The sequence below is a fragment of the Gallus gallus genome, chromosome 3, assembly GCF_016699485.2.
Source record: "Gallus gallus isolate bGalGal1 chromosome 3, bGalGal1.mat.broiler.GRCg7b, whole genome shotgun sequence".
Taxonomy (NCBI): Eukaryota; Metazoa; Chordata; class Aves; order Galliformes; family Phasianidae; genus Gallus; species Gallus gallus.
The window spans coordinates 47,901,892-47,927,746 of NC_052534.1; the positions used below are offsets into that span (position 1 = coordinate 47,901,892).

Here is a 25,855-nt window from a genome sequence, read left to right on the forward strand (position 1 = left end):
CCGCCCGCGCGCGCCGTGGCGCCGGGCACGTCCCGCGACCCCCCCCGGCACGGCGCGCAGCGCCCCACCCCGGCCGCGGCAGCTCCCCCTCCCCGAAGCCCCCGCGCGCCCCGGCGGCGGCGGCGGGCGCGCATGCGCGGTCCGCGGCGCGGGGCGGCGGAGCGGTGGCACCGTCCGGAGCATGTCGGGCGCGCGGGGCGGTGGGCGCGTGGCCCCTCCCCCAGGCGGTCGCGCGGCAGCCGCAGCGGCGGCGGCGGGGGGAGGAGGAGGCGGCGAGGAGGCGGCGCCTGTGTCGGCGCTGGAGGTTGTGTCCTTCCTGGGGAAGCTGCTGTGCGCAGTCGCGGCGCTGAAGGCGGCTCTCTACCTGCTCCGCAGAGTGTGCCTCGCCATGGCCTGGAAGTCGGGCGGCGCCAGCCACTCCGAGCTCATCCACAACCTCCGCAGTGAGTCTGCGGGGCGGGCGGGGGCGCCTCAGCCCGCGGGGCGGCCGGTAACGGCCCCGCTCGGCCGCACGCGCACGGAGTTCCCGCGGCGCGCGCCCGGCTGCCAACTGTCAAGGAGCGGCGGCGGGGGGAGGAGGCGAGGGCGGCGCCCGGCCGGGGGGTGTGCGGCGCCGCGTCCCCGCGCTTCCCGCCCGCCGTGCCGGCCCGAGGGCGGCGGCCGCTGGCGCGGGGCGGGCCCGGGCCGTCGGTGCGGGAGGAGATGCGGCGGGGGGGTGGCGGCGCTGGCGGCTGTCCCGGGGGGAGCGCCTCGGGGCTGCGGCTGTCGTCAGCCTCCCCTCGGGTCCCCTCTCCCGTACCCTCGCGCGGGGCCCGGCGGCGTCCCGGGGCGGCGTCCCGCGTGGCTCGGCGACCGCCCTTTCAGGGCCTCGGGGTGGTTCGAGGGGAAGCGGGTGCGTCCGTCGGGCGAAAGGTGCGTAACGGCGGCCCGCTGGGGAGGCCCGGAGAGCCGGCTTGGCCCCGAAGCCCGGGCGGCTCTTCCCGAGGGTCAGCTGGGGCCGCGGGGGGGCAGAGCCGCCGCCGCGCTGTCCGGTCGCCGCTCCGCGCCTTTGCGGAGGGTTTGTGCTGTCCCCGTGCTGAAGGCGGGCGGCGCTGTCAGGATGCTCCGCGCCGCTGTGCTCCCGTGAGCCGGGCGCTGCAGGGTCGCGCAGGGAGATAACCGCCGCCCTGCCCCGGGCTTCGTCTTTGTTAGGTAGATACTCCTGTAGGGTCCCTCTTCTTTACCCTTGGTCGTTCCCTTCCTGTCCTCAAACGCACGAAAGGATGTATGTAGACTTGGAGCCTGTGCTGTGGCAGCTGCCTCCTGTTTGAGCGCTGCCAGACCTCACGCAGCTTCATCTACCTAGCCTCCTTGTTTTGAGACGAGGGAGAACTATCCTTGTTGTCTTCTGCAGCCTGCTTGTGATAGGTGCTCTGATCCTGAGAGCTTTTCCAGCATTTTCTTTTGCCGCTATTGGGAACTCTTCCACTTAGCAGAGCAACACTCGTTGAAATGATTTTTCAATTTGATGGTTAAAACTGCCAGTTTAACAAATAGGTAGTAAATCCTCTCGTTGTGAGTTGCGATGTGCTGCCCCTCATCTCTGTCTCTGAGGGACAGAAATACCGCCTTAATGAAATTCTGGCATGAAGTCCCTTACGCAGCATGTAGAATGGATGTCAGACTCCCAAATTATATCCAAAAAGTCGCTGTTGCCAGAATTGTTTACAGCTCTGAGAACCTAAAGGCAAAACCGATTTCGTTCCTGAGGAAAACAATGACAGTGTTTCAACACATGGAAGCTGTTCAGGGCTTTGCAAATAATGTATTTTTTTTTTCTTAAGTTAAAAGCCATTATGAGAATACAACAGCAGCAGCTTGTAAAGGAAGAGGGGAAAGTAAGCTGGAAGTTTAATGCTGCAATCTCAATATTTTAAGTGACAGCAATTACCCAAAGAGTTGCATTCTGTAATTTTCCCCTCTGTTTTGCTTATGTATCTCAAAATATTTTGAGTGATGTTAAACTGGAGTGGAAACAAATCACTGCTGAAGCACGGATGCTTTTGATCTTGCAGCAAGGTTGTGCTGCTGGCGGGTGCTTTGTTGACTTCAGTGGGACTGCAGTGATGATGTAGGGCTTTACCAGTGCAGAGCAGTTATGGGAGTGAGACCAGGAATTTTAATTAGGAGTTCTCCAGGTAAGGTGAGAACTTGTTGCTGGAAGTTGAGGAAAAGTTTAGAAGCAAGTACCTTTTTATGTGGTATATGCTTCAGTTAGGCACGTTTTTGACAAGCTTAAGAATCTCTGGTTACTGAAGGAGTGAAATGGTCTAGAAAATTCTATTTGAATAGTCGATCCCTCAGCACATTTAACTATTTGCTCTGAAAACAGCTGAGCAGCGTAACGTTTCTATGTAGAAATAAGAATACAAATCAGATGGTTAGCTTGATGTTCTCTGAGTGTGTGGGGTATCGTGTGTGTGCACCTTAGTAACTGTGTAATTTGCATGCACTAAATAACTCCAGTTATAGTGAACAGGATGTGTTCTTCTGCAGCAAAGGCTGGCTGAGTTGTTCTTGCTTCTGCCTTTATGCCACCGGTTGTCTCCTCTCCCTGCCTATAGAGCCATGTGTGGGGGAGGATACATAGTAAGTCTGGATCTCTTTCTTACCCTTTTGTAAGGGTGAGCTTTTGTGATGCTCTCTTCTGTGAGGCAAAAGGAAAATAAAAAACAAACAACAAAAATGCTTTAAACTCCTCAGTGTCCGTAAGCTGCTGTACTGTTATGGTTACAGAAGTAGTAAACTTTGCTGTGGGTGTAAGTGGGCTGGGGAGAGTGGGAACTTCTTGTTTTACTTCTATATAAAAGCATCAATGGAAAACTCCCATGAGCTATATATTCTTGTCCTTTAAACCAACTGTAAGGACTACTCTTTCTTATAAGTTGTTAGTGACGGTTACTTATATTCTATTTTGTGGCAAAAAAGAAAGGTCTAATTTAATGAAGATATATTAATATATGCTTATTCCAGTGTTGCCTCAACTATAGGATTAGGTTGTTCTATAGTGGTAACAAGACTTATGTTAGAGCACTGCTAAGTGGTTGGACTCGATGATCTTTAAGGTCTTTTCCAACCTGAGCAGTGCGAAGTGCTTGTGGTATTTGCATGCAGATTTAGGCAACTGTTCTTCACAAGTCTTATCTTTGTTTTCCTGTCTTAAAAGGAATGAACTAATGAAGAAGGCCCTGGAACTTGGAGTATTTTTTAGTGCATAGAGACAAGTGACTGAAGAGCATTTTGTAGCTTTTTGTTCTTTTGATTTTAGCTGCTCCATGCATATTCTTGCTCTGTTGATTTGAGGCATTGGGGATGTACAGTTTGTGCAATACACAAAATAGACTTGCTTAAAAAGCACTCACCTATCCAACAAGAGTGCTGCCCTTGAATTCATCACCTTGTTCCATCAAGGCGTTCAGCTACTTTGTTTTCAAGTGCTTTTTTTCCTGAACGTTTTGACTCTTCGAGCATTAGAGTTGTTTGACAAAGTACTGTTATTTAAATCCTTGCTTCTTCTCAGCTGGAAATAACTGAGTACATGTCTGCAAACTTCACTTCTAAAAGTATTTAAACAAAGTGTAGACAGCTCTTCTGGGAAGTTATCTAAAGGCAGATTACCAGAGAGTTATAGATCATGGTAAAGGTAGAAATAGTTGGCAGTGTTTAAATCCACAGCTATGACCAAAGTTCCTTTTTGTTGTGAAGCTAGCATATATGGATGCTGAAAATTAAGAAAAGGCTCAGTAATTGATGGATGGCAAACTTACTATTATATTACCTGGTTGAAAATGTTTGGATTCTAAATCTCCTCTCTCTCCCACCGCTCCCCTTTCATCTCCAGATAGCCACTGTTCCCTCACCTCACTGTTGTGTCATGTAAATGCCCCTTTATTTTTCTTACTTGGACTCTTGCCAAGTCCGGTTACCTTATGCACCGACATCTTAGAAATCAGCTTTTCTTTTCCACCTGTAGAACTCAACGTTTGGTTCCTGTCCAACTCACAATCCACGAAGTTAATTAGGTTTCCTTATCACACCTTCGTTTCTCTCCTCCAGACAATATGGTGTGCTGCCATATGACAGTCTTTCTTTGCTTGCTTTTCTGGTTGTGTTGTGCCTGTGGTGTTATAACCGGATATATGTATCTTTGAATCCACATTTTTGGGTTTAAATGTGAAGGTGAATTAACTTGAATGTGACTAAGAGCTGCGTAATGTTGTTAATCATATTTGTGCTTGTTTCCTGCTACGTTCAGTTCTCTCCCTCATCCAATAGATCCATAGACTTGTTTCAGTTAAGGTAGAAACTGTAATTTATGAGATATTGTGGATTCCACAGAACTTGATAGCTTGTTTCAGGGAAGTGCTGTGAATGTGAAAGTGTTGCGTGTGGCCTTGCTAAGCCTCAGCTTGGTTCAGCGAGAACTGAGCACAGTTGTTCCCAACGTTTGGGTTCTGTGGTTTTGCTTGTTTATTTATTTTCCTGCCATGTTGTTTCCCTTGGTTCATCCAAATCCTTTCCGCAGGTGACTAATTTTGCACACGGAATACTCATGTAACTTGGATGAGCGTGGACAAGGGAAATAGCAAATAAAATAAATTGAAAATAAACCAGTAAATGCACCCCAAATTTAATACCTATGACCTACAAGCAATTATCTGCCTATTGTTTGTGTTCAGCAAATGGTTTTCCCTTCAGCACGTGCGTTATGTTGAGATTTGAGTGACTAAGCATTGTAGTTCATAGCAAGAAAGTGGAGTACCTGGAAATCAGTTGGTTTTCTTATGTATGTTTCTTGCTGCTTATTTATGTCACAACACTTCAGAATCAGTCATTTTAATTTAAAAATGTTTAGTACTTCTGCTTGGTTGAAGGTATTTTTTGTCTCTGGTTGGATTTAAAGGCATAATACAGCTTTTGTGGTAGTCTGAAACTGCTTAATAATCCATGGCAGAATGGAAATGGTTTCTGTAAATCTATTCCTTGCAGGTGAATAGTGTTGCTTGTGGGCATGTTAAAAAGTGAAAATCCGGTAGGTTTTAGTTTCAGTATAACCCCAAGCCTTTATTTAAGTGCTGCTGTTATTCTACCTCGACATAGCGTGGAGTGCTCCTTAAGACGTGTTAGTAAGCTTGGGAATGAACCATGTAATGCTGCTATTCTTTTGAATGATTGTTTATGGAATATAACACCTCAAGGTCACATTTGTTAGTGTTATGATGATAATGTTTAAAGTAAAAAAACTCTTAAAAGTAAAAAGCTCTTTTAATGCTTTTAATTTTGATTGGCATAGCCAAGTTTTGGCAAATACATACTAAACTTTTTCAGAAACTAAGGCCAATAATTTTCTGGAGTGACATCTTTCCTGAGTTGACTTGAGTTGCATTCAGGTTCTGGAGTCTGAGAACATAGCATTGGAACTGAGCACAAAGTGGGTTTAAATGTTTGTACTGTCAAATACTGAAAGAGGTGATCATACACATGTAGCTTTAGAAGTCCTTTGTTTCTGCTAGTGTGACAGCTTTTTGTCATTTTGTGTCTTGGTACGTTGCTTTAGGGTCAGTAAATATTACACTGTCACGTATAGCTCTGTCTCTTTAGCTTGGGATAGTTGTGTAGGTAGTAGAGTGCTTTGCGCTTAGCACAGTGGTTGGCTTACTCATGGGTTTTACGTGTGTCAGCTTGGTGGACCTCCTTAATGGAGTTGCCATGGAACAGTGGGTGCAATAGGAGCTATATTCTGCTTTTCCTTCACAAGACTTCTAAGGCAGATTTCATCACTGGGGAGCTAGTTAGTTCAGAATGGCGAATCATGCTTGGATGCCCTAGGAGTTCAGATAGCGTTTTACTGTTCTTCTGATCTTTCACATTGTACTTATTGGCTGTTTTAATGAGACTGCTTTCAAAGTAAACAACAACTAATGCAGAATAGCTGCTAGTTTTTACAGCACTACTTTCTCTGAAAACAAGGGAGCAAAGATGTTGCATGGCATCTGTCCCGTAAGGTGCAACATCTTCTGTTCTTTAGAGGTCTGTTAAAGCTACTGCTGAAGCCTTGCTATGAGGAGAGCTCCCTACCTGTCTGTCCTGTCCAGCTAAGTTTATCATAATAGTATTTTGTTATTGCTGATGGTTGCTCCCACTTTGTGTTGAACTCTTTAGTTTTGACATCCCATGTGGATTTTAAGTGAAGCTCAGCCCTCTGAAATGTAAAGGGATAAAATGTGCTTACAGATGAAGTCTCCCACACTTGGGCTGTCAGGATTTATTGGGAAGTGCTATTCCATGCTCTTGCAGGCTGAACTCAACCGTAAAATCATTCTTTCATGCATTCTCAACAGCTTCTTCCCTTGCATGCTGATACAGATCTAGATTAACGTAGCAGGTCAGCAGACGTGACTGTATTACAGGTGTTGTTTGTAGTAAAGACACACTGTAGCGCTACAAGCAAAGAAGTAGCCTGCCTTTCTGTCCCATCCCCAGAGGAGAAAGTTGTTGATACTTACTTTGCAACATTAGCTGTATTGTTCCCTCCTACTGAAAGCTACAGTTAAAAATGCCTAAATCAGTTATTTGCAGATTTTCAGATCCATGAAAATGAATAGAGAGCTGGTTATCTGTGATACCAAAATGGAGAGGTTGGTTTGAAAATAATCATTATTAAATTGAAACGGAGCGCTCTCATAAAACAGAAGTGAAATTTTTGAAGGTACGTTTGTGTTTAACAAGATCTGGAGGATGTGTATTTGTTGCATCAATCCTAGCTTTTGGTTCCTATGTGGATTTACATCTACATATTCTGAGCAACAATGCTTATTTCTGGATTCCAAGACTGGCTCTGTTTATCCCTTTCTTTCCTCAGTACTTTTGTCATCATTCTTTCTCTGAGCTACAGACTCTGAATGGGTTTCTTCCTGTGAGCTATCTACAATATGCTGTTTGAATAATGCGTTATCACTATGACGAGGCTTAGAAATAGCAGACCGGCAGCTGAACATTTGAGGCAGATGCTCTGTACGTTGTCAGCAAAACACCAAGAGGTTTCTATGTATGAATGGATTAAAAAATGTTTGTTTGCGAGCGTGTGCTTTGTTTCTTTAGCACAAAGAACTTGGTATGTTTTGGGGCCAGTGTCCTTTATTGGATCTCAAGGTGCTGATCCGTCATTTCTTGTTAGAAGTTCAGCTGTCTTGTTCGTGGTTTACGGAAAAAGCTTACAATGCTTGCTACTGACATACAATTCTGTAACTGAATTGCTTTCTTTCCCATCTTTTTCCTCCTTCTCCCCAACAAAAGGATTCCAACCTAAAAAAAACCTCAGTTTATGAGCTGCTTAGAACTGACTTTGCATTGTTTGAAAATCAAAATGCCATTCTCATCCAGCCCGCTTTCCATTTGGAAGCTGCTGGATGGTTTGTCCGGTTCATGTAGTGACATCTGAAACTGTTAGTTGTCACTTGAGTAATCTTAATCTACTTGATTTCATCTTTTGCCATATAGCATTATGTTTGCTTTGCATCAAATTTGAAGACTTCTGTATGATTTTAATTATGTTACTGATAAATGAAAAAGTTGTCTCTGCAAATGAAGTACTTTGCAGTGGCTACGGTGAAGGTAATATGTGGAAAAACTGAAGTATGTGGATACTGAAAGTCCCACTGTAACAGTTTTGGCATCTACACGATCGTTTTGTTTGTGTAAACTAGAAATAGGATGTGTTTGACCAGCTGTTACTCAGCTGTGACAGCCCATTGCAGCAGGACCATTTAAGATTTGTGTTGTAAGCGTGTGTGCTAGCCTCACCTTGAGCACTGTGCCCAGATTGGGGTGCCACAATATAAAAAGAACATAAAACTATCAAAGTGTGTCCACAGGAAGGCTACGAAGATGGGGAAGGGTCTGAAGGGCAAGGTGTATGGGGAATGGCTGAGGTCCCTGGGATGGTTCAACCCAGAGCAGAGGAGGTGAGGGGAGCCCTCATGGCAGCTGCAGCTCTTTGTGAGAGGAGCAGAGGGGCAGCGCTGAGCTCTGCTCTCTGCGACCGACAGGGCTTGAGGGAACGGCATGGAGCTGTGTCAGGGGAGGGGCAGCGGGGGGTTAGGGACAGGGGCTGCACCAGAGGGCAGTGGGCATGGAACGGGCTGCCCAGGGCAGTGGTCACAGCACCATGTGCTGGAGTTCACAGAACGTCTGTCTGGACAATGCTCTCAGACATAGGGTTTGCTTTTGGGTGATGCTGTGTGGAGCCAGGGGCTGGACTCTGTGAATCCTTGTGGGTCTTCCAGCTCAGGATATTCCATGATTATATCATGCAGCAACAAGGCATCGTTTTTGTTATCTAGAAACTAGTGTTGGTGTGAATGTTGTCTGCTAGTATGTTTTGAGCACGTTGAAAACTTGGCTGATCAATGATCAGGATTAATCATTCATGTAGGCAGTTCTTTTTAAGATAACTTCACTGAAGATCTGTTGCTCAGTAAAAGGAGAAGTTGTTTACTCACTGTAAATCCATCTTGTCTTTCCAAGCTTTCAGCTTTCTCATTGCTCTCCAACATTTAACTGCCTGGTTTCCCAGGTTATGTTCTACAGTGGTAATATTTATACCTTCAAACCCAAGGACTGCTGTGTGAGCCCTTTTCCTGTTTTCACCGTGTTATTCATGGAAAAGAAGCAGACTGGAGTTTTCAAAACATGCTCCAATTCTGTCAAGCTGTTGGTGCCGCAGCTTCTGCACAACGTAACTTTTGAACCCTGCAGGCTGTGCTTTTCTTCTTAGTGGTTACTTCTCAGCTTTGTCCCTTTGGATCTTGAGTTGTGCCAATATCACTAATAAATAGAGCTTACATTTTATTTTACGGAAACACACTGGTTTAGAGCTTATTTGCATTTGCTTGCAAGCAGTCCATGATTTAATATGTGATTTAGTTTTAGTACTGATTATGAGTATCTTGAAGCTGAACAGTTTGTTCAGCTAGCAAGTCTTCTGTGCATGCTTATCATTGGAAGGGAAAATCAACTTCTGTATACTTAACTGTAAATGTTTTTTTCTGTGACATATAGATCCCTTCTAACATTTAGAAAACATTTTTGCTTTGGAATTTTAATAATAAATAATTCTCTTGGTGTTTATTCTGGTGTTTTTTTTTTCATTTAAAGATGGTGTGAAACTAGAATGCTGTCTCTACACTGGCTTTTTTTTTAGGTGATATGTGCTTTCTTAGCAATTCTGAATCTGAGAAGAGATTCTTTCTAGATGGAATTAAGATATTCATTGTTAGTCTTCTTGGGATTGACTTCTGCAGTAAGGAAGGGACTTTAATTGGAGTTCTGTACCTTAAAGTTGCTGTGTTTCTCTATGTTTAATCATGATTCTGGGGAAAAGTCTATTTGTTATCAGCATGGGGGAAAATACTACGAAGTCAATATTAACTTCACTGTTTAGATCTTGATTGCTTTTCTTAATTACCTCCTAAATTTTATTACTTCTACGTAGGACTGAGTAGCACTTCTAAGAGTGTGTGTTTGTTGTATTCTGGTGTTCTCCAAACAAGCAAAGTAGTCTGAAAAGCAGATATACATGTATATATATTTTCCATGGGGGATAATATAATACCCTGTTATACTTCTGCTGAAACAGAATTTGGGGTTTTATTTTGTACAAATATCCATGGAGCTCTTACAATTTGATAAAACAAGATAGGGGGGAGAGTGGATAAAATATATAAGAAAATTACTATAATGCAGGCAGAAGGAAATTTCTAAATGCTGAGAAGGGAATTTAATTAGCAATTCTTTAAATAGAACGATGACAAGAGCAGATGAGAGAACTTGCAGGCATGCAGTTCTGTAAAAGGAAAAAGGGAAGGGTGGCAACAGGGCAGATCATAGGGTAGTGTGAAAAAGAGGCTTGGAAAGAATCAGGAATTGTAGAGAGGGTCCTCTAAAAAACTGGAGGAGGTTGTCTGCCCAATCACAGGGCCTCCCTTGAGACATTTATCAGTTCTTTCAGGCTGGAAGCTTTGTCTGTTTATTCTCTGTGCATTGATTTCCCCAAGGCACAAAAGGGAAGAACAGATGGTTACCTATGCATCTGTCTGCACAATGCATCATAAAGGAGTAAATAGCTAGTTTAGATTTTTCCTGAATGCTTTTCAGCTGCCTGTTTGTATCTCCCTCATCCCCCCCAGAACTTTTTATTCCTGTTATAATCTGCTTTCCTGCCTCTCTTTTTAGGTACACTTTAGAAAAGCTACTTTCTTGGTGATAGCTAATGAGATATATACATATATATAGTTAGCATGTATGTATATTTTTTTTCTCCTTAGTTTAGTTCCCAGAACTGATATATAACTGATTCCAGGTGGTTGGGGGAGCTCTTTTATTTTTCTCCTCATGCTGTAGAATGATAGGATCACCAGCATAGGAAAAGATCTCCAATATCATCCAGTCCAACCATCCACCTACCACCACTATTTCCCCACTTAACCATGTCCTTTAGTACAACATCTAAATATTTCTTGAACTCCTCAAGAAATCTTTCCTTATGTCCAATCTGAATCTGGCAGACATTAGGGCCATTCCCTTTTGGTCCTTTTGCTGGTTATGCAGGAGAAGAGGTCGACCCCCACCTCACCACAACCTCTTTTCAGGCAACTGTTGAGAGTGAGAGTGGTAAGGTCTCCCCTGAGCTTCCCCTTCTCCAGACTAAACAATCCCAGCTCCTCAGCCACTCCTCATAATATTTGTGCTCCAGACCCTTCACCACCTTTGTTGCCCTTCTCTGGACACGTTCCAGGGCCTCAATGTCTACTTTTTTTTTAGTGCGGGGCCCCAAACCAAACACAGTGCTTGAGGTGCAGCTGGGTACAGGGGAATGATCGCTTTCCTGTTCCTGTTGGCTGCACTCTTTCTGATGCAAGCTGGGATGCCATTGGCCTTTTTGGCCACCTGGGTGCACACTGCTGGATCACGTTTAGCTGAGCATTGACGGGCACGTCCTGGTCCATTTTTTTCTACACGGTCTTCCAGCCACTCTGCTCCAAGCCTGTAGCATTGCCTGAGGTTGTTGTGGCCAAAGTGCAAATCCTAGCACTTGGTCTTGTTGAACTTCATCCTGCTGACTACAGCTCAGTGATCCAGCCTGTCTTGATCCCTCTGTAGGGCTTTCCTACCCCCAGGCAGATCAACACTTTCCCCCCAAACTTGGTATCATCTGCAGACTCACTGAGAATGTACTCAATGCCCTGAACAGGACAGGCCCCAGTACTGACCCCTGTGGAACACCACTCATGACTGGTCACCAGCTGGGCTTAATTCTGTTCACCACAACTCTCTGGGCCCAGCCGTCCAGCCAGTTCTTTACCTGTCCAAGCCACGGGCTGCCAGCTTCTCCAGGGGAATGCTGTGGGAGACAGTATCAAAGGCTTTGCTGAAGTCTAGGTAGACTACTTCAAGAGCCTTTCCCTCATCTACCAAGTGAATCACTCAATTGTAAAAGGGGATGAGGTTGGTCAAGCAAGACCTGCCTTTCACGAACCCATGCTGTCTGGGCCTGATTCCCTAGTTGTCCCGCACATGCTGCGTGATCTTTTTCAAGACAGTCTGCTCCATAACCTTTCCTGGCACTGAGGTGAGGTTGATGGGCCTGTAGTTCCTTGGATCCTCCTCATGACTGTCTTACCCAATAGCACTCTGGCACAGTGTTAATTTAATTTTTTTCTTTTTTTTTGGGGTACAATTTTGCTTAGCATAATATAAACAGGGTTGGGAAAGATGTCAATTTATGAGATACTGCTGCAAATAGCTATTGTCTCTCAGATTAAAAAACATAAATTGAAATGGAGAGTTCTCTCTAAGACTGTAGCATGCAGTTCTGAATGAAGTCAAAGCACAAGAGATGTGTAATGTATGCAGACTGCAGGGAGCTTATGCTTTTTCCAGGGTTTATCAGGTAAAGATATTGTTATTTAGGACCATTTTTATAAAGCATTGTTTTTTTCCTTAATAATTGGATGGCATAATGCTATTGTGTTTCTAACTGATACTTTGTCTTCAGAATGAAGAGCACAATGTTTTTGGGGAGTCAATTTGCCCTCTATTCTATAAGCCGATGAAACTGGGCACAGGTAGTGGATACTGGGGATGGGTGTTGAGAAAAAGAAAAAAAGCACAAACCTGCAGCCGTGTTTGATAAGAGTAGTTGATGGTTTGCAAAAGCCTTTGCAAAAGTTAGCTGTAGCCTAGTCACAGATGTCCTAGTGTTCATAGTTCTCTAAAACTGATGCAACTTCAATTAAGATAATCTTTGAAGAGATTCTCCAAGTAAGATTCTCACAAATCTTACTTTTAAAATACTGCATTTTGTGTAAAATTTTGAAAGCACTCAAGTTATTTATTTTTTCCTTTAAGTAAAACTTTCCAATGAAGGTAGTAGCAAGTAAGCTACTTAGTAAAGCTTCCATCATTGCATTAGCCATTATTTGGAGTTCATCCTGAATCTTTTAATGAAAGTGATCGGTTAGTTTCTTCCACTTGTTCTTTAATGCTTTCTGTTGCTTGTAAGTATCTCTTCAGCATTTAAATCTATAAATGTTAAAAAGAAAGTAAGTAACTTCACTGCGCAGTGTTTCTGATCTTTTGTACATACCTTCTATTTTTAAGAGCAAACAGATTCAGAATGTTCTGATGCAGAAAGTCTTAGGCCTCAGCCTGCCCCATCGTAAGAATTCTGGTTCTGTAGGAGTCTCTTCACAGGGGACTTTTTTCTTTTGCCAACACAAAAGAGAAACAGAGCTTGAAAATAAAATATTGATCTATGGGATATTGCATAGGGATGCTATGGTTTCTGCTTACCTGCTTTTGTTTATTTTTCAATAATTGATCACTTAAATAACTTAAAAATAAGTAAATCTTGTTTATTGTATAGAGTAGTATGAATTTCTTGTATGTTTTTAGGAATATCAAAGCTGTGCATGAAACTGAGCGTTTCTAGGAGTTATGTCTTTGCAAATAGTCTCTGTTTCATAACAGCACCTGCAACTTTTGGGAGAGTCTTGCTTACGATTCACTATTTTAAGCTGTGTTTGACCAATGGATCATAGCTGAACTTCTAAGATGATGAGGGTTAGAGTACTAGAGGGAGTAAGATAGCATGTTTTTTCACAATGGTAGGAGTATATTAATGTATTTCACATGTTCTTGTGTTGCGGAGCAGAATGCCTTCAATGTAATTTGTTTTATTTGTAGAAAATGGAATAATCAAATCGGACAAGGTATTTGAAGTAATGCTGGCTACAGACCGCTGCCACTATGCAAAATACAACCCTTATATGGATTCTCCTCAATCTATAGGTAAGTCAGTTTCTATAAAATGCTGTGTTCTTATTGGTGTAACAGTGACTGCCTTTGTAATAGATGTGCAAACTTATTTTTATGTTTGAAAGCATCTTAGTTCTTTATCAGTTTATTCAGTCTCTTTTAACTGGGCATTTTAAATTTATGGAACACAATTGGCATACTTGGATACATCCAGTAGATTGGATACATCCAGTAAATTATTTGGCCAATATTAATGTGTAAGTATCTATATCTTTTTTTATACTTCAGCAATTTATGGTGGTGTAGGTGATATTTAAATACTTACAAACCACTTGTATCCGGTTTACTTCAGGAACAGTCTCTCTCTTTACAGAAATGGTTCATGAGAGATCATTACAGTGTTCTTCAGATTTTTACATGAGATGTTTTTTATACAGAAAATGGCTTTAAATGGAGGATCTGTAATGAATAGTAATTGGATTTTATCTGTGCAGGGATATTTAAAAAAAAAAAAAAGAAAGTTTTAAGATATGTACTCAAGAGTGTATATTTCTAGAGGAACAAATATAACTCTGTATTCCTAGGTTTATGTGTCTGGGGGGGGTAAAAAAAATGTCATTGTCTTCAGAGATCCCCACCACGCAAACTCACTAACAAATCTGGGTTTTTATATACAGTCCATGAAGGAAAAAAAAAAAAAAAGAGAAATTAGGTTATTCTGGGAAACATAGCTCATCTGAATTCAGCATACTTGATAAAACCAAGGAGATAGTCACAAAATGGAAATTGTAACTGAGGTCAAGTATAGAACTGTTGTTTTTTTTTTCCTGTTCAGAGGCATAGCTTACAGATTCCATAGGGAGGCATTCCTTAAGGAGGCATAGCTTACAGATGATGTACTTAACTCACTTCTGAAGTAGAGTACTTACGTAACCATTAGTGTGTGTCTGATGTCCTGAATGATGCTAACAGCGAAGATATTGCATTTTACAGTCAAGATCAATAACGATGGTCTTAACAGCTATCAAATCTGCTTTCTTGTTTTACAGGCTTCCAAGCAACAATCAGTGCTCCACATATGGTAAGCTTTACACTTGCGTAGATGATTTTATGATGATACTAATGTTTCCAAAATAAAAATATTTATCTCAATAAATTTAACTAACAGTTGATGGCAGTAATGTGGTTGTGAACTACCTAATAGGAGGGTGTAGAGAAGGTTGAGCCAGACTTTTCCTGCAGGCGCACAGTGATAGGATGTGGGGCACTGGACGAACAATGCCAAATGGGAAATTCTGATTAAATTGTATTGTGATGAAATAACACTGAATGTTGTCAAGCACTGGAACGTTTCCGTTCTGTGATGGAATGACTGCATCTGTTGACAAAGGAAGACTTAATGATGTAATCTACCTGGACTGCTGCAAGGCCTTTGGCATGGTCCCATACCATATTATCTCCAAATTGGAGAGAAATGGATTTGAATTGTGGACTGTACAGTGGATAAAGAATTGGTCGGATGGTTGCATCCAGAGAGCAGTGACTCCAGATGGAGTCCAAGTGGAGGCAATTGATGAGTGGTGTCCATCAGGGGAGTAAGCTGTGAAAGTGTGATAATGGCTATCTGTAAAACATTAAAGGATTAGAGTTAGAATGATTCAGTTAAGAGGGTTAAGAGTAAGAGTTACAAAGATCATCTATTCCAACTGCCCAAACAGTTCAGGTCTAAGCAAAAGTTAAAACATATTATTAACGGCGTTGTCTAAATAGGATCTCTTGAATGCTAACAGACAAGGGGCGTCAACCACCTCTCTAGGAAGCCTGTTCTAGTGTTTGACTACCTTCATGGTAAAGAAATTTTTTTGGAACCTCTCCTGGTGCAGCCTTGTGCTCTTTCTATGGGTTCTATTGTTAATTACCAGGAAGAGAAGAGACTAGCACTTCCCTCTCACCTTCCTCTCCTCAAGAACTTGCAGAGAGTAATGAGGTCACCTCTTGACCTCTTTTTCTCCACATTGGACAACTCAAGTGTCCTTCCTTACCCTCTCCTCACAGGACATGTCTTCCAGCCCTGTTACCAGCTTTATTCCCCTCCTGTGGACAATTTCAGGTATCTTAACATTCTTTTTATGTTGCGGAGGCCAGAACTGCGCACAGTATTCAAGAGGAGGCAGCACTACCTCTTTTGGCTGTCCGACTATCCTGTGTTTAATGCACCCCAAAATGCAGTTTGCTCTCTTGTCTGCCAGAGTGTTCTGCTGGCTCATGCTGAACCTGCTGTCACCCTTACCCCTAGGTCCCTTGTTGCTGAGCTCCTCTTCAGGCATTCATCTCCCAGACTGTACCTGTATTTGGCATTACCCAATGCAGCTGTAGCACTTGGCATTTTCCTTTGTTGAACTTCATGCTGTTGCTGATCACCCAGTGCTCCAGTGTACCTAGATCCTTTTGCAAGGCCTCCTGTACCCTTGAGGGAATCAGCAGCAGCTCCCAGTTGAGTATCACCGGGTAGCTTGCAGAGAATGCACACCACTCCTGCATCCAGACCATTGATACATTGAACAGAACCAGGTCTAGAATTGATCCTTGGGGAATGCTGCTAGTGACAGACTACTAGCTAGATGTCTTCCTGAACACTACAACCCTTTGAGCTCTACTGTTGAGCCAGTTCATTAAGCAGCATAGCATGAACTTGTTTATCTCACAGCTGGACATTTTGTCCAGCAGGATGCTGTGAGGAGTGGTATCAAAGGCCTTACTAAAATCCGTACAAAAGGCCTTACTTATAAAATAAAAACAGAAAGACTGTCCGTTATCTTGCCTTCATCCACCAAGCAGGTGACCTTGTCAAAGAAAGAGATCAGATTACTAAGGCTGGACTTAAACCCATGTTTACTATGTTCTCTGCATAAACCCATGTTGACTATGCTTCGTAATTGCACTGTTCTTTAACTGCCTTTCAGTATTTCCTAGGGTTTTCTTTTCCATAACTGTTCCAGAGGATGAGGTTAAACTAACAACTCTGTTAGTCTCAATAATGAATTGATTGGCATATGACAAGCTTAGTTTGTGTACCGGTCAACTGTGTAAGAAAACAAAGCAGCTCATGATGTATCTGTAGACTATTACATTTTCATATGTGAATATTTTGGATTATCAGCCTTTGTAAAAACCACTTTCTTTTTCCCTTGAGTAACTGTTGGCAGGCAGTATTAACTACAGTATCATTTTTCTTTATTCCCTAAAGCTAGCTTTTGTTTCAGCATATTCCAGTGTATATAGCGTAATGATAAGGCAAATTCTTAAGTTTATATCCACCAGAAAACTGAGAACCACCAGAACTGAAGAGAATTGAATTTATTCAATTGTCTGTCTCCACAAACAAGAAAAAAAAATTTCTTGAAGTAAAAGAAGTAATGGTGATTATCTCATATAGCTAACTTCACTACCTGTGGAGTTTTTATGCTGTATTTATGTAATGAAGACATAATTCTTAAATTTCTTAGGGTAATCTTCTATGCATTGCCTCAAAACACTGAAGAAATGAAGATGTGTAGGGTAAAATAAACATTACAATATTTTGAAGTTTTCTGTCTCCTTCCTCTAGCATGCATATGCTCTTGAACTTCTGTCTGATCAATTACACGAAGGAGCCAAAGCACTCGATGTGGGATCTGGAAGTGGAATCCTTACAGCATGCTTTTCGCGAATGGTGAGAAATCTTGTTTAATCACTGGCCCATCAAAACTGTTTGAACTGCAGCATAACTGAACTAAAGACAAGGGTAAAGGTGGGCTTCTTACAGTGGGCTGAAGTAGATTACGCAGAAAATGGACTACTCTCCTGAGCGTGGCTAGTATGCGCTTCTAATCGTATTGATAATTAAAGCTTGGGTCCAGTAAATCCTTTGGTGAAGGAGAAACTGTCTTGATGGGAAGTTTTTTCTTGATTTGATGGTTGCTGTATAACTTGAAGGAAGGTGGTGTTTGTCCCACTTAGCCCAATTTTTATCTTAACTTGTGTGGTTGTGAACGTTCTCACTGTGATAATCATTTTTCTGCTGCGATGAGAGCTTAATTAGACCTAAAAGAACACTATTTCCACAGGTTAATTATATATCTATGTGCATAAATAGTTTTTGAAATTAGTTTATTTTTTTTCCCATTTATTGTATTGTGGAAGTACCAGTACAAGTATCTATTTAATCTCTTTTAAAATTAGTACTAATTTATATTCTTTTTACAACTTCTCCTATTAACTTCATATCAGATTATTCAGCCTATGCTTAAGGAATTCTCAGCAAGTCTATCCTATTTTGTATCAAGGGAAAAAAAAAGATGAAAAATTTTGTTTTCCAATGGCTGTAACTACAGTTTTTCCTGACTGATTTTTCTGGTGGAATATGGTCAATTCTTCCTTCTCTGTCATAGGACTTGGCTTTATAACTAGCAGGGACCTTCACTAAACTGCCACCCTGGTGCTTTTTTTCCTTCTTCTGTAGTTAAATTGGAATATGGCGATGCACATGACAAAATTCTCATTTGTTCTTTTACTACCTAAATTTTACTATTTTCAAGCATTGATCTGTTGAATCTTCACGTCCCTTATTAAGAGCTAGATAAGAATGTTTAGGATTCGATAATGCATTAGTGAAAGTCTTGGTGTGTGCTTTCAAAAATGCTAACTGCCATGCTAAAAAGGTAAATTAAAAAAAAAAATTGAAATAAGTTCACCAAACTGCTGTCTACAGGAAATATTAAATGCCATTTCTTTAACTTTCTACCTGTGTTTTTAGTCTAACTCTGTAGTCAGTCTAACTTAGATAATCAAGTGCAGCAAGTGCTAGTAGCATGCATAGGGAACTTGAATCCTACAAGTGTCAATGTTTTCATCAAAGATGTGTGTTTATTCATTAAAAATGGTGAATGTATAAAATGCTATGTTAGATAAGCACACAACCGCATGTCAAAACGTCTTCTTTTTCTTTTAAAACAATTATATAAGAAAAGCTGAGAAAAATATACAGGAAAAAGAAGAATTATCACAGAAAGGAAATATATTTTCAGTTCTGCTAAAGTTAACCACCCTTCTTATCACTGTGTGAATGTCACATTCCTCTTTTGAATTCTGCCAGAATTTCCTTCTTGGTGGTATGCTGTGGAATGCCTTACAAACACGTGTTTTGTGGAGCATATTGAACAAATGCTTTTTTCCATTCAGTAGCGTTATTACTCTGTACTACAGATCTCACTTCATCCACTTGAATGGATGTAGATAAGAGTATATACTGCTCTGACTCAGTTTTCTTCTTCTATAAAAATTCTTTCTAGCATTACCATCGTTCCAGGTAATGTACTTTCAAGCTTTTGTTAGCCTTTTCCTATCAGAATTCAGTTGGAGGTACACTTACTGGACATACTTCTAAGCCTGCTTGAGATTTGGAATGAACATGTGGTATTTGTAGTATAAGCTTCTGAGTGCACATTGATGTCATGATAGCTTTACTCCTGTGAGAGTAGTCTTGTTTGTAGCGTTCCTAGAGAACATTTTATTTACTTTAGTGTGGTTAAGATGTTTTATGTTAAACTGCTACCACAAACTTATTAAGCTGTATGCCTCGCAGGTAACTATTCACTTTTAAAGGCTGATGGCAAGTTAAACGAACTCTAAGTACTGGAATTACTTTAAAAAAAAAAAAAGAAAGAAACTGGGATGTATTTCTGTTTTAAAAAGTAATAGTAACAAAAATCCCAAATGTTTTGCCACCTTACCATTGCCTTGGTAATGTACACTTGGAGGTTCCAGGGCAGTAGACAGGAGTAATCTAGATTGAAGAAAATTCAGAAATTGGCATAGTAGTCTGTGGCGTGCTGCTGGAGATGCTGTTACTTTAAATCAGGCTATTTCTTACTATGATCATTTTGCTAAATCTTGACTTCTGTGACATTACCCTGAAGGGCTTATACTGGATATTTTGCCAGCTTTTGGTACATTCCTGCAAGCAGTAGCCTCTGGCTGTTGTAGTGAAAACTTGCCCTGTGTCTTGTTCTGTTCTACATGCAAGGCCAGTATTGTTCCAATTGAAATAGAAGGGGTAGTACTGCTCTTCCTGTGTTTTTAGTGTAGGACTTGCTCATAAGGAAACATAAAGCTGATTATTACTATAATGGCAGTTTTCTTTTCATTTCTTAGATTAAAAGGAAAGATACAGAAACATTACTGACACATTCAAATGTGGCCATTATAAGACAGAGTTGCATGACAACATGGACTGCCAGAACGTATTTTGCCATTGAGTTCTTTGAACTGGCTCCTGCAAAAGGCTTTCTTATTCTGTGATTTGGATTCTTTTTCTCCTCTTTCCAAAACTGAAATAAGTTTTCTGGAATAAAGACACAATTCCAGAAGGGAAGCTTTTTTTTTTTTTTAGTGTGATACTCTTTAAAAGTGTATTAATTTTGGAGGCCTCTTTCCCCTCAAAATACACAGATTTTTATGACCGCCTGCAAGTTACAAGCTCTCAAAAGTTCTACTCTCCTCGTGGAAGAGAGCTGTAGATATGAAATCATAGAATTATAGAATAGCCTGGGTTGAAAAGGACCACGATGATCATCTAATTTCAACCCCCCTGCTATGTGCAGGGTCCCCAACCACCAGACCAGGCTGCCCAGAGCCACATCCAGCCTGGCCTTGAATGCCTTCAGGGATGGGGCATCCACAACCTCCTTGGGCAACCTGTTCCAGTGCATCACCACCCTCTGCGTGTAAAACCTTCCTCCTAATATCTAACCTGAATCTCCCCTGTTTTAGTTTAAAACCATTCCCCCTTGTCCTATCACTATCCACCCTCGTAAATTCATGAAATGTTCATGAATGCAAGAGGCTAGATGGAAGCTATGTTGTCCCTAACTGTTAACTGTTGAATTTGCCTCAGAAAGAATAGGACCCTTGAGATAACTTATAACAAAATGTGTGACTTAACTATTTTCTCTGAGGTTTTTCTCTTTAAAAAAAACAAACAAAAAACCAACTTGCAATGTAATTTTTAAGAAAGTTTACTTAGAATGGAAGGAGATTAGTCCCAGTCTTTGTTCTTGAAGTCCTTGCCCCTTATTGGATGTAATAGATATACTCATTATATAGTATGACTTCTAAGAATTCAGAGGAGAAATCCCCACTAATATTTTAAGTTGACTGAATTGATTCTTAAAAAGTTTACTGTAACAAACATAAGTCTTAGCTGGCAAGCTTTAGTTAGTGGTTGTTTCTAGTAGTCAGAATGTGTAATTCTAAGCAGTATTTTTAATAGCATTGGTAAGGTACTACCACTTTGCTGATCTGTTTTTGTATCAGAGAAATGGGCTGAGGAGATGGAAATTCTGATTCTATAAGTAAACCGTAATTAGCAGAATTTATTCAACTGTATATTTTTATTTCAGGTTGGTCCCAAAGGACAAGTTGTAGGAATTGATCATATCAAAGAACTAGTAGATGACTCAATAAATAATGTCAAAAAAGACGATCCCACATTGCTGTCTTCAGGAAGAGTGAAACTGATTGGTGAGCATCAGACTCTGATATACTTATTAATTAAACTGGTATTCTTTCTAACAGCTGGTTGGAAGTGACTAGAATTTGAATGTGAAGAAAAATTCTGATATAAGAAGTTAAACCAAAGGAAGAAGGGCCAGTTAACTAAAGAAGGAAGTGCCAATTCTTTTGGCCTTTGAAAAATATATCTTTGTGCCCTTTTGAGAATATGGCTTTTGGTAATCTTAAGGAATATGTACTCATTCTATTATAGAAGCTCAACATGCAAGTGTTTTCTGATGAAAATACTTTTCATGCTGAACCGCTGTCATGTTAGTTTGCTTTTTAAAATTGGGCTTCAGTGCACAACTTTAAATGTGCTGTCATCTAAATATAAATGCTTTGTTAAAGTGTTCAAACTTCTGATATAGTAATTGAGAAAGCTGCAAGCAAAGGGTTGAGCGGAAAAAATACTAGATTTGTAATATGCATCACTGAAGCTTCTCAGTTGTTTTTAAAATTAACATTGTTTCTGTTTTAGGGAAGTGATTAGTGGATGCAAACTAGTTTAAATCAGAGTTACTAGGAGAAATAACGCTGAAATTATGTAAGGAGAGAATTGTTATTTGTGTTACATGACTAAAGGGAGAAAGATACCTCTTTTTCTCAGAAGAGATGAAACTGGCAGGAGGAAAGCATTTCTTTTGCTATCATCGTTCCTTTGGTTAAGTTTAAAAAAAGTTGAAGTTGGGTTATTTTGGGGCTGTTCTTTCGAAAGTGCTTGGAAATATTATTATGGTTTGTGATGTTCAGCTCTTACCTTGGTTTCTTCCATTTTGGTTCCTGGATTTCTTTTTTATTTTTTTTTTTCCATAAGTGGACTTTCTAAATCTTTTTGGAATAAGCACATCAACACATGTACTTGGACACTATTTTATACAATTTTACATCACTGAGAACGCTTATGACTTCTTTTTGAAGAAATTTAAGGTGTAACTGAGACTGAGGATTGAGAGAGGAGATAAGGGGATAACTTTTATTGGTGCTGTACAAGAGCAAATTGGGTTAAGTGTCTGCTTTTACCTGAGACAAACTTTGATGCTCTCTGGAATCTGGAATTCTAAGTAAATGTCATCAACAATATTACGTTTGACTATGTGGCAGCATAACTAACAGACTTCTGAATAGTCCTGGTGTGAGGTGCATTAAATACAGGCAGAGGTGTAGCTGGTGTGAACCAGTTGGAGAGTAATAATGCTTCAGCTGTGCTGGACTCCCGGGAGTATTACCACGTGGAGCTAGAATCAAGATAGAGCTGTTTAAAACCAACAAACAAAAAACTTGAAAAGGCAGAGTTAGTTGGTGGTAGGAACTGTATGAATTAAAACAAATGAAGTCAGTGGTTAGTCTTTTGACAGGTATGTTTGAAACATTCTCTGTTGTTTTGTTGCACCTCAGATTTACTATAATGGCATTTCAGAAGCATCAGTGTTATTTTTCAGTGCAACTGCACTGTAAACTGGGGAATAGGTATCCTTAGGCTATGTCTGTGTTAGTTTGTGGAGTGTAGGTTGGGTTTTGTTTTGGGTCAGGAGGTTGCCTTTTGAGGTGAATCTCTCAACCGTTTTCACTTACCATCTTGTGTTCCCATGAAAGCATACGTGGAGACCACAAACTGATTCTTTTTGGATGAAACTATACTGGACGATGTGCTCTGAGAATATAGTCACATAAAGATAACAAGTAAGACTAGAACTAGATCAAAGCAGTCATTCTGAAATGCCTATGTTGCACAGACGTTAAGTCGTGAGCACAAACTGTTTTGCTGTATGGATTTACTGCTATTGTGCTTCACTGTTTGCTGATGCAGATGTGAGATTCCTCTAAGCACAGTGAGGTAATTTTCTTCTGTTCTGTACTCATGCTGCAGTTCTCTGTGAAACAGGTCTGTATAGAGACACTAAAGGCTTGAGTACCATTGCAAGCAGATCAGATGTAGGTTTGAAAAGAAGTTACAAAACCATTTCATGACAGAAAGTAATGATTTCCCCTCTGCCCTGCCCTGGTGATTATTTTAGTTCATTAATGAGCTGCATGTTAGGGGAAACTTGAATAGGATAGGTGACATTTTTCAAGCTGTGAGTGCAAACTCATAATTTGAACCATTTCCCCTTGGAAATTGAATAAAGTAACAATTTGGATCACAATGAATATGTGAATGCTGACTTCAAAAAAAATCAGTTGTCCTTTGAATATCTGAAAGCGTGTTCACGTAGGACTTGGACTTGGTGATCCTTATCTTGGTGACCCTTGAACTTACTTGGGGTATTCTATGATTGCGAGTAGAGATGTGCCTGAAGATGGTAATTTTTTGGTTTGGGCTATTGATTCTAAGAGGAAATGCTTTAGATGTTGTCCTTCTTTGCACACTGCGTCACTGACAGCAGAAGAAAGATCACTTTCACAGACTTTTCTAGGCAGGACGCAAAGTGCGTTTAAATCTCAGAGTGCGTACATTCTTCTTCAGAAGACAGCTTAGCCAGTGATGACTTCAATTGCTGTCAGTTCTAGAGACCGGGGCTTCTAGGTAGCACCTGCTGATGAACCTAAGAGAATGCAGGTCTCCCTGCATATCTGGCAGCCTTCAAACTAGTACCCGCTTGTCTGAGCTGAACAACTCTTTCTCCCTTGTGTTCTCTGGCTGGAACAGAGAGTCAACACAGTAACATGTCACTACTCTCTCTTTACAGGAGGCATACAATGCTACTAGGATATAAGTGAATGTAATTGGTACTCTTGGCTGCACCGAGGTGGTTGTTTTGTTATAAGCCACTTTGGCAGGGTCAGAGAGATTAGGTCCTGGAATTACTGGAACTTTCATCTTTGTTACTGGTAACAGTAATAGAAGCTTAGTGAAAGTGGCGATAGCCATGAGTTCTGTTGAATCATTGGTGGTTTCTGCTTGACAGCCTCCAAATTGTGAAGGAGAGGCTTGTGCTGCTCAGAATTTGTGATATGAGGAAAGAAAGCACTTCAAGGGGCACCTCAGCAACAGGGGAAACGTTCAGTCTTATTGTCTGTAAGCTTTGGATGTAAAACGTATATGCAGGGTCTTGCTTTAGTACCTAGTATGAAGGACAACAAACCTGGTTTTAACCGTTTCAAAGTGCTGTCCAGATCTTCCTTCCATGGTCACCACTAATATTTCTCTTGTGATTTGATGGAAGGCAAAAAGTCAAAGTTCCAGCTTCTGGCAGAGGTGCAGAACTTCTTTTGATTCATTCAGCCTTTTTATTAATCTCTAATGATAGTAGCTGCCCTTCTGAAGTCAAACCTAAGTACCAAGACAGGAAACCTGAAACAACTACCAGTGCTAAACAGAGGAATATCTTCATTATCCTTCTTGCTTTTTCTTCTTGACTGATAACTAAAACTTTTACACTCAGTGAATATGAATTTATGAGTGGTTTAGTATAATTTGCTTCTTTTGTTCCTAAAGAACTCTAGAGAGAACACTGTGTAAAGCCTAGTGTGAACTGAACTTTCTTTTGGTTTGGTCTAAATACTGTGGATACCGTATTCACTTAATTTTTCAAATCTTAATTCAGATTCTAGGCTGTCTTGTAACACACAGTCAGTGATTAAAGATGTTCCTTTTAACTTCGTTTTCCTTTGAATTCTGTGATAGTTTGGGATATCACATTGTAGTGACTGACTGTCAGACTCGGCTGACTATGCCATTCACCTGCTCTTTCACTCCATAACAGGACAGGTAGAAAAAACAAGATGAAAAATCTCACAGATCAAGCTAAAGACAGATCATTTACTGATTGCTGTGACAGGCAAAGCAAACTACTTGGAGGAAAGTATTGTACTGCCAATTTAAAAATAGAATAGGACAGTGAAAAGTAAGCTATAACACCTTTCCCTTCCCAGCATTTGCTACCAAAATGTTGGCGTGTAAACCCAATACACAGGTTTATACCAGATTAACATAACTAAGGTCTTTGGAATTTTTATTGGCTGTATTTCAAAGGAACCTACAGTTTCAGCATTTGAAAGTACACAGATGAAGAATCAAGGTGATTTCTTTTGCCTGATTCTGTCTGTTCCAGACTTATTTCTGTAGAACTTGCCAGATGTTACAATTATTTTAAACAGTCTTGGGCTCTGATTTTTTTGTTGTTGTTCTCCTAAATAGTCTCCTCCATTCTGCTCTTTTGAGAATACTGAGAGTATGGCAAGCTGCTTTATCTGTATAGGTACTAATATTTGTCTTGCATATGAGAAATGGCCCATAATGATATTTATACTTATTTTGTGAATTTTGAATGCAATAATTAGTTTTGTTGCACTGATTTTAATGTTTTATCCAATCCATCATAGGCCTCTTGGTCTCTTCTCCAGTGTGGGCCTTCTGTGATGGCACACTAAAAGAAGCAGTAGGCTTACTGTGAGAATTAGTACATACAGCACATAAGCCGATTTTGTGTGGTTTTCTGTTTTATATTTTTATAGCAGGTACTTAATGTGACCAAAGCAGAGGTCATTGGACTTTAAACAATGAGTTTATTTTTTCAGTTCAAGCTCAGGTGTAACTCTGGCCTAGATCATCTAAAAACTTGTATCTTTCAACCTTCGGAAAGGCTGTTTTCATATAGAACTTCACATTAGATGTTTATACATCTTTACTTTAGATGAGGATGTCAGCTGAAGCAGTAGAAAGTGGATGAAAAGGCTTCCCTATTTCCATATTTGGTTTACAGACTAATGAAGAGATTGAGACTAACTCGTTTGGTCCGTGCAGATCACTTGTTCTATGGCACTATGAAGACAAATTCTGTAATGGTGCTTCCAAACACAACTTTGTCCTGTGCATGTATGTGAGTGTCTTCAGAAGTGAGATACTCGTCTGTTGTAGTGTGTGTGTCTGTCCAGCACAGACAAAGGGGTGCTCTTCTGTGTCCCA

The 25,855-nt window shown here is 40.9% G+C and overlaps 1 protein-coding gene across 2 annotated transcripts in view; it reads left to right on the forward strand.

Moving 5' to 3' along the window:
* Positions 1 to 334: 334 nt before the first annotated feature.
* The window catches only part of PCMT1 (protein-L-isoaspartate (D-aspartate) O-methyltransferase), a 34,081-nt gene continuing 8,560 nt past the window's right edge, over positions 335 to 25,855 (forward strand). The window contains exons 1-5 of one of the 2 annotated variants that reach the window (NM_001031525.2): positions 335 to 443; positions 13,285 to 13,389; positions 14,406 to 14,437; positions 16,964 to 17,068; positions 20,796 to 20,916. In NM_001031525.2, coding sequence (NP_001026696.1) covers positions 389 to 443; positions 13,285 to 13,389; positions 14,406 to 14,437; positions 16,964 to 17,068; positions 20,796 to 20,916 — 418 coding nt within the window. In that variant the 5' untranslated portion in view covers positions 335 to 388. The remainder of the gene's footprint in view (positions 444 to 13,284; positions 13,390 to 14,405; positions 14,438 to 16,963; positions 17,069 to 20,795; positions 20,917 to 25,855) is intronic. The other variant, XM_046938992.1, reaches the window with a different exon arrangement.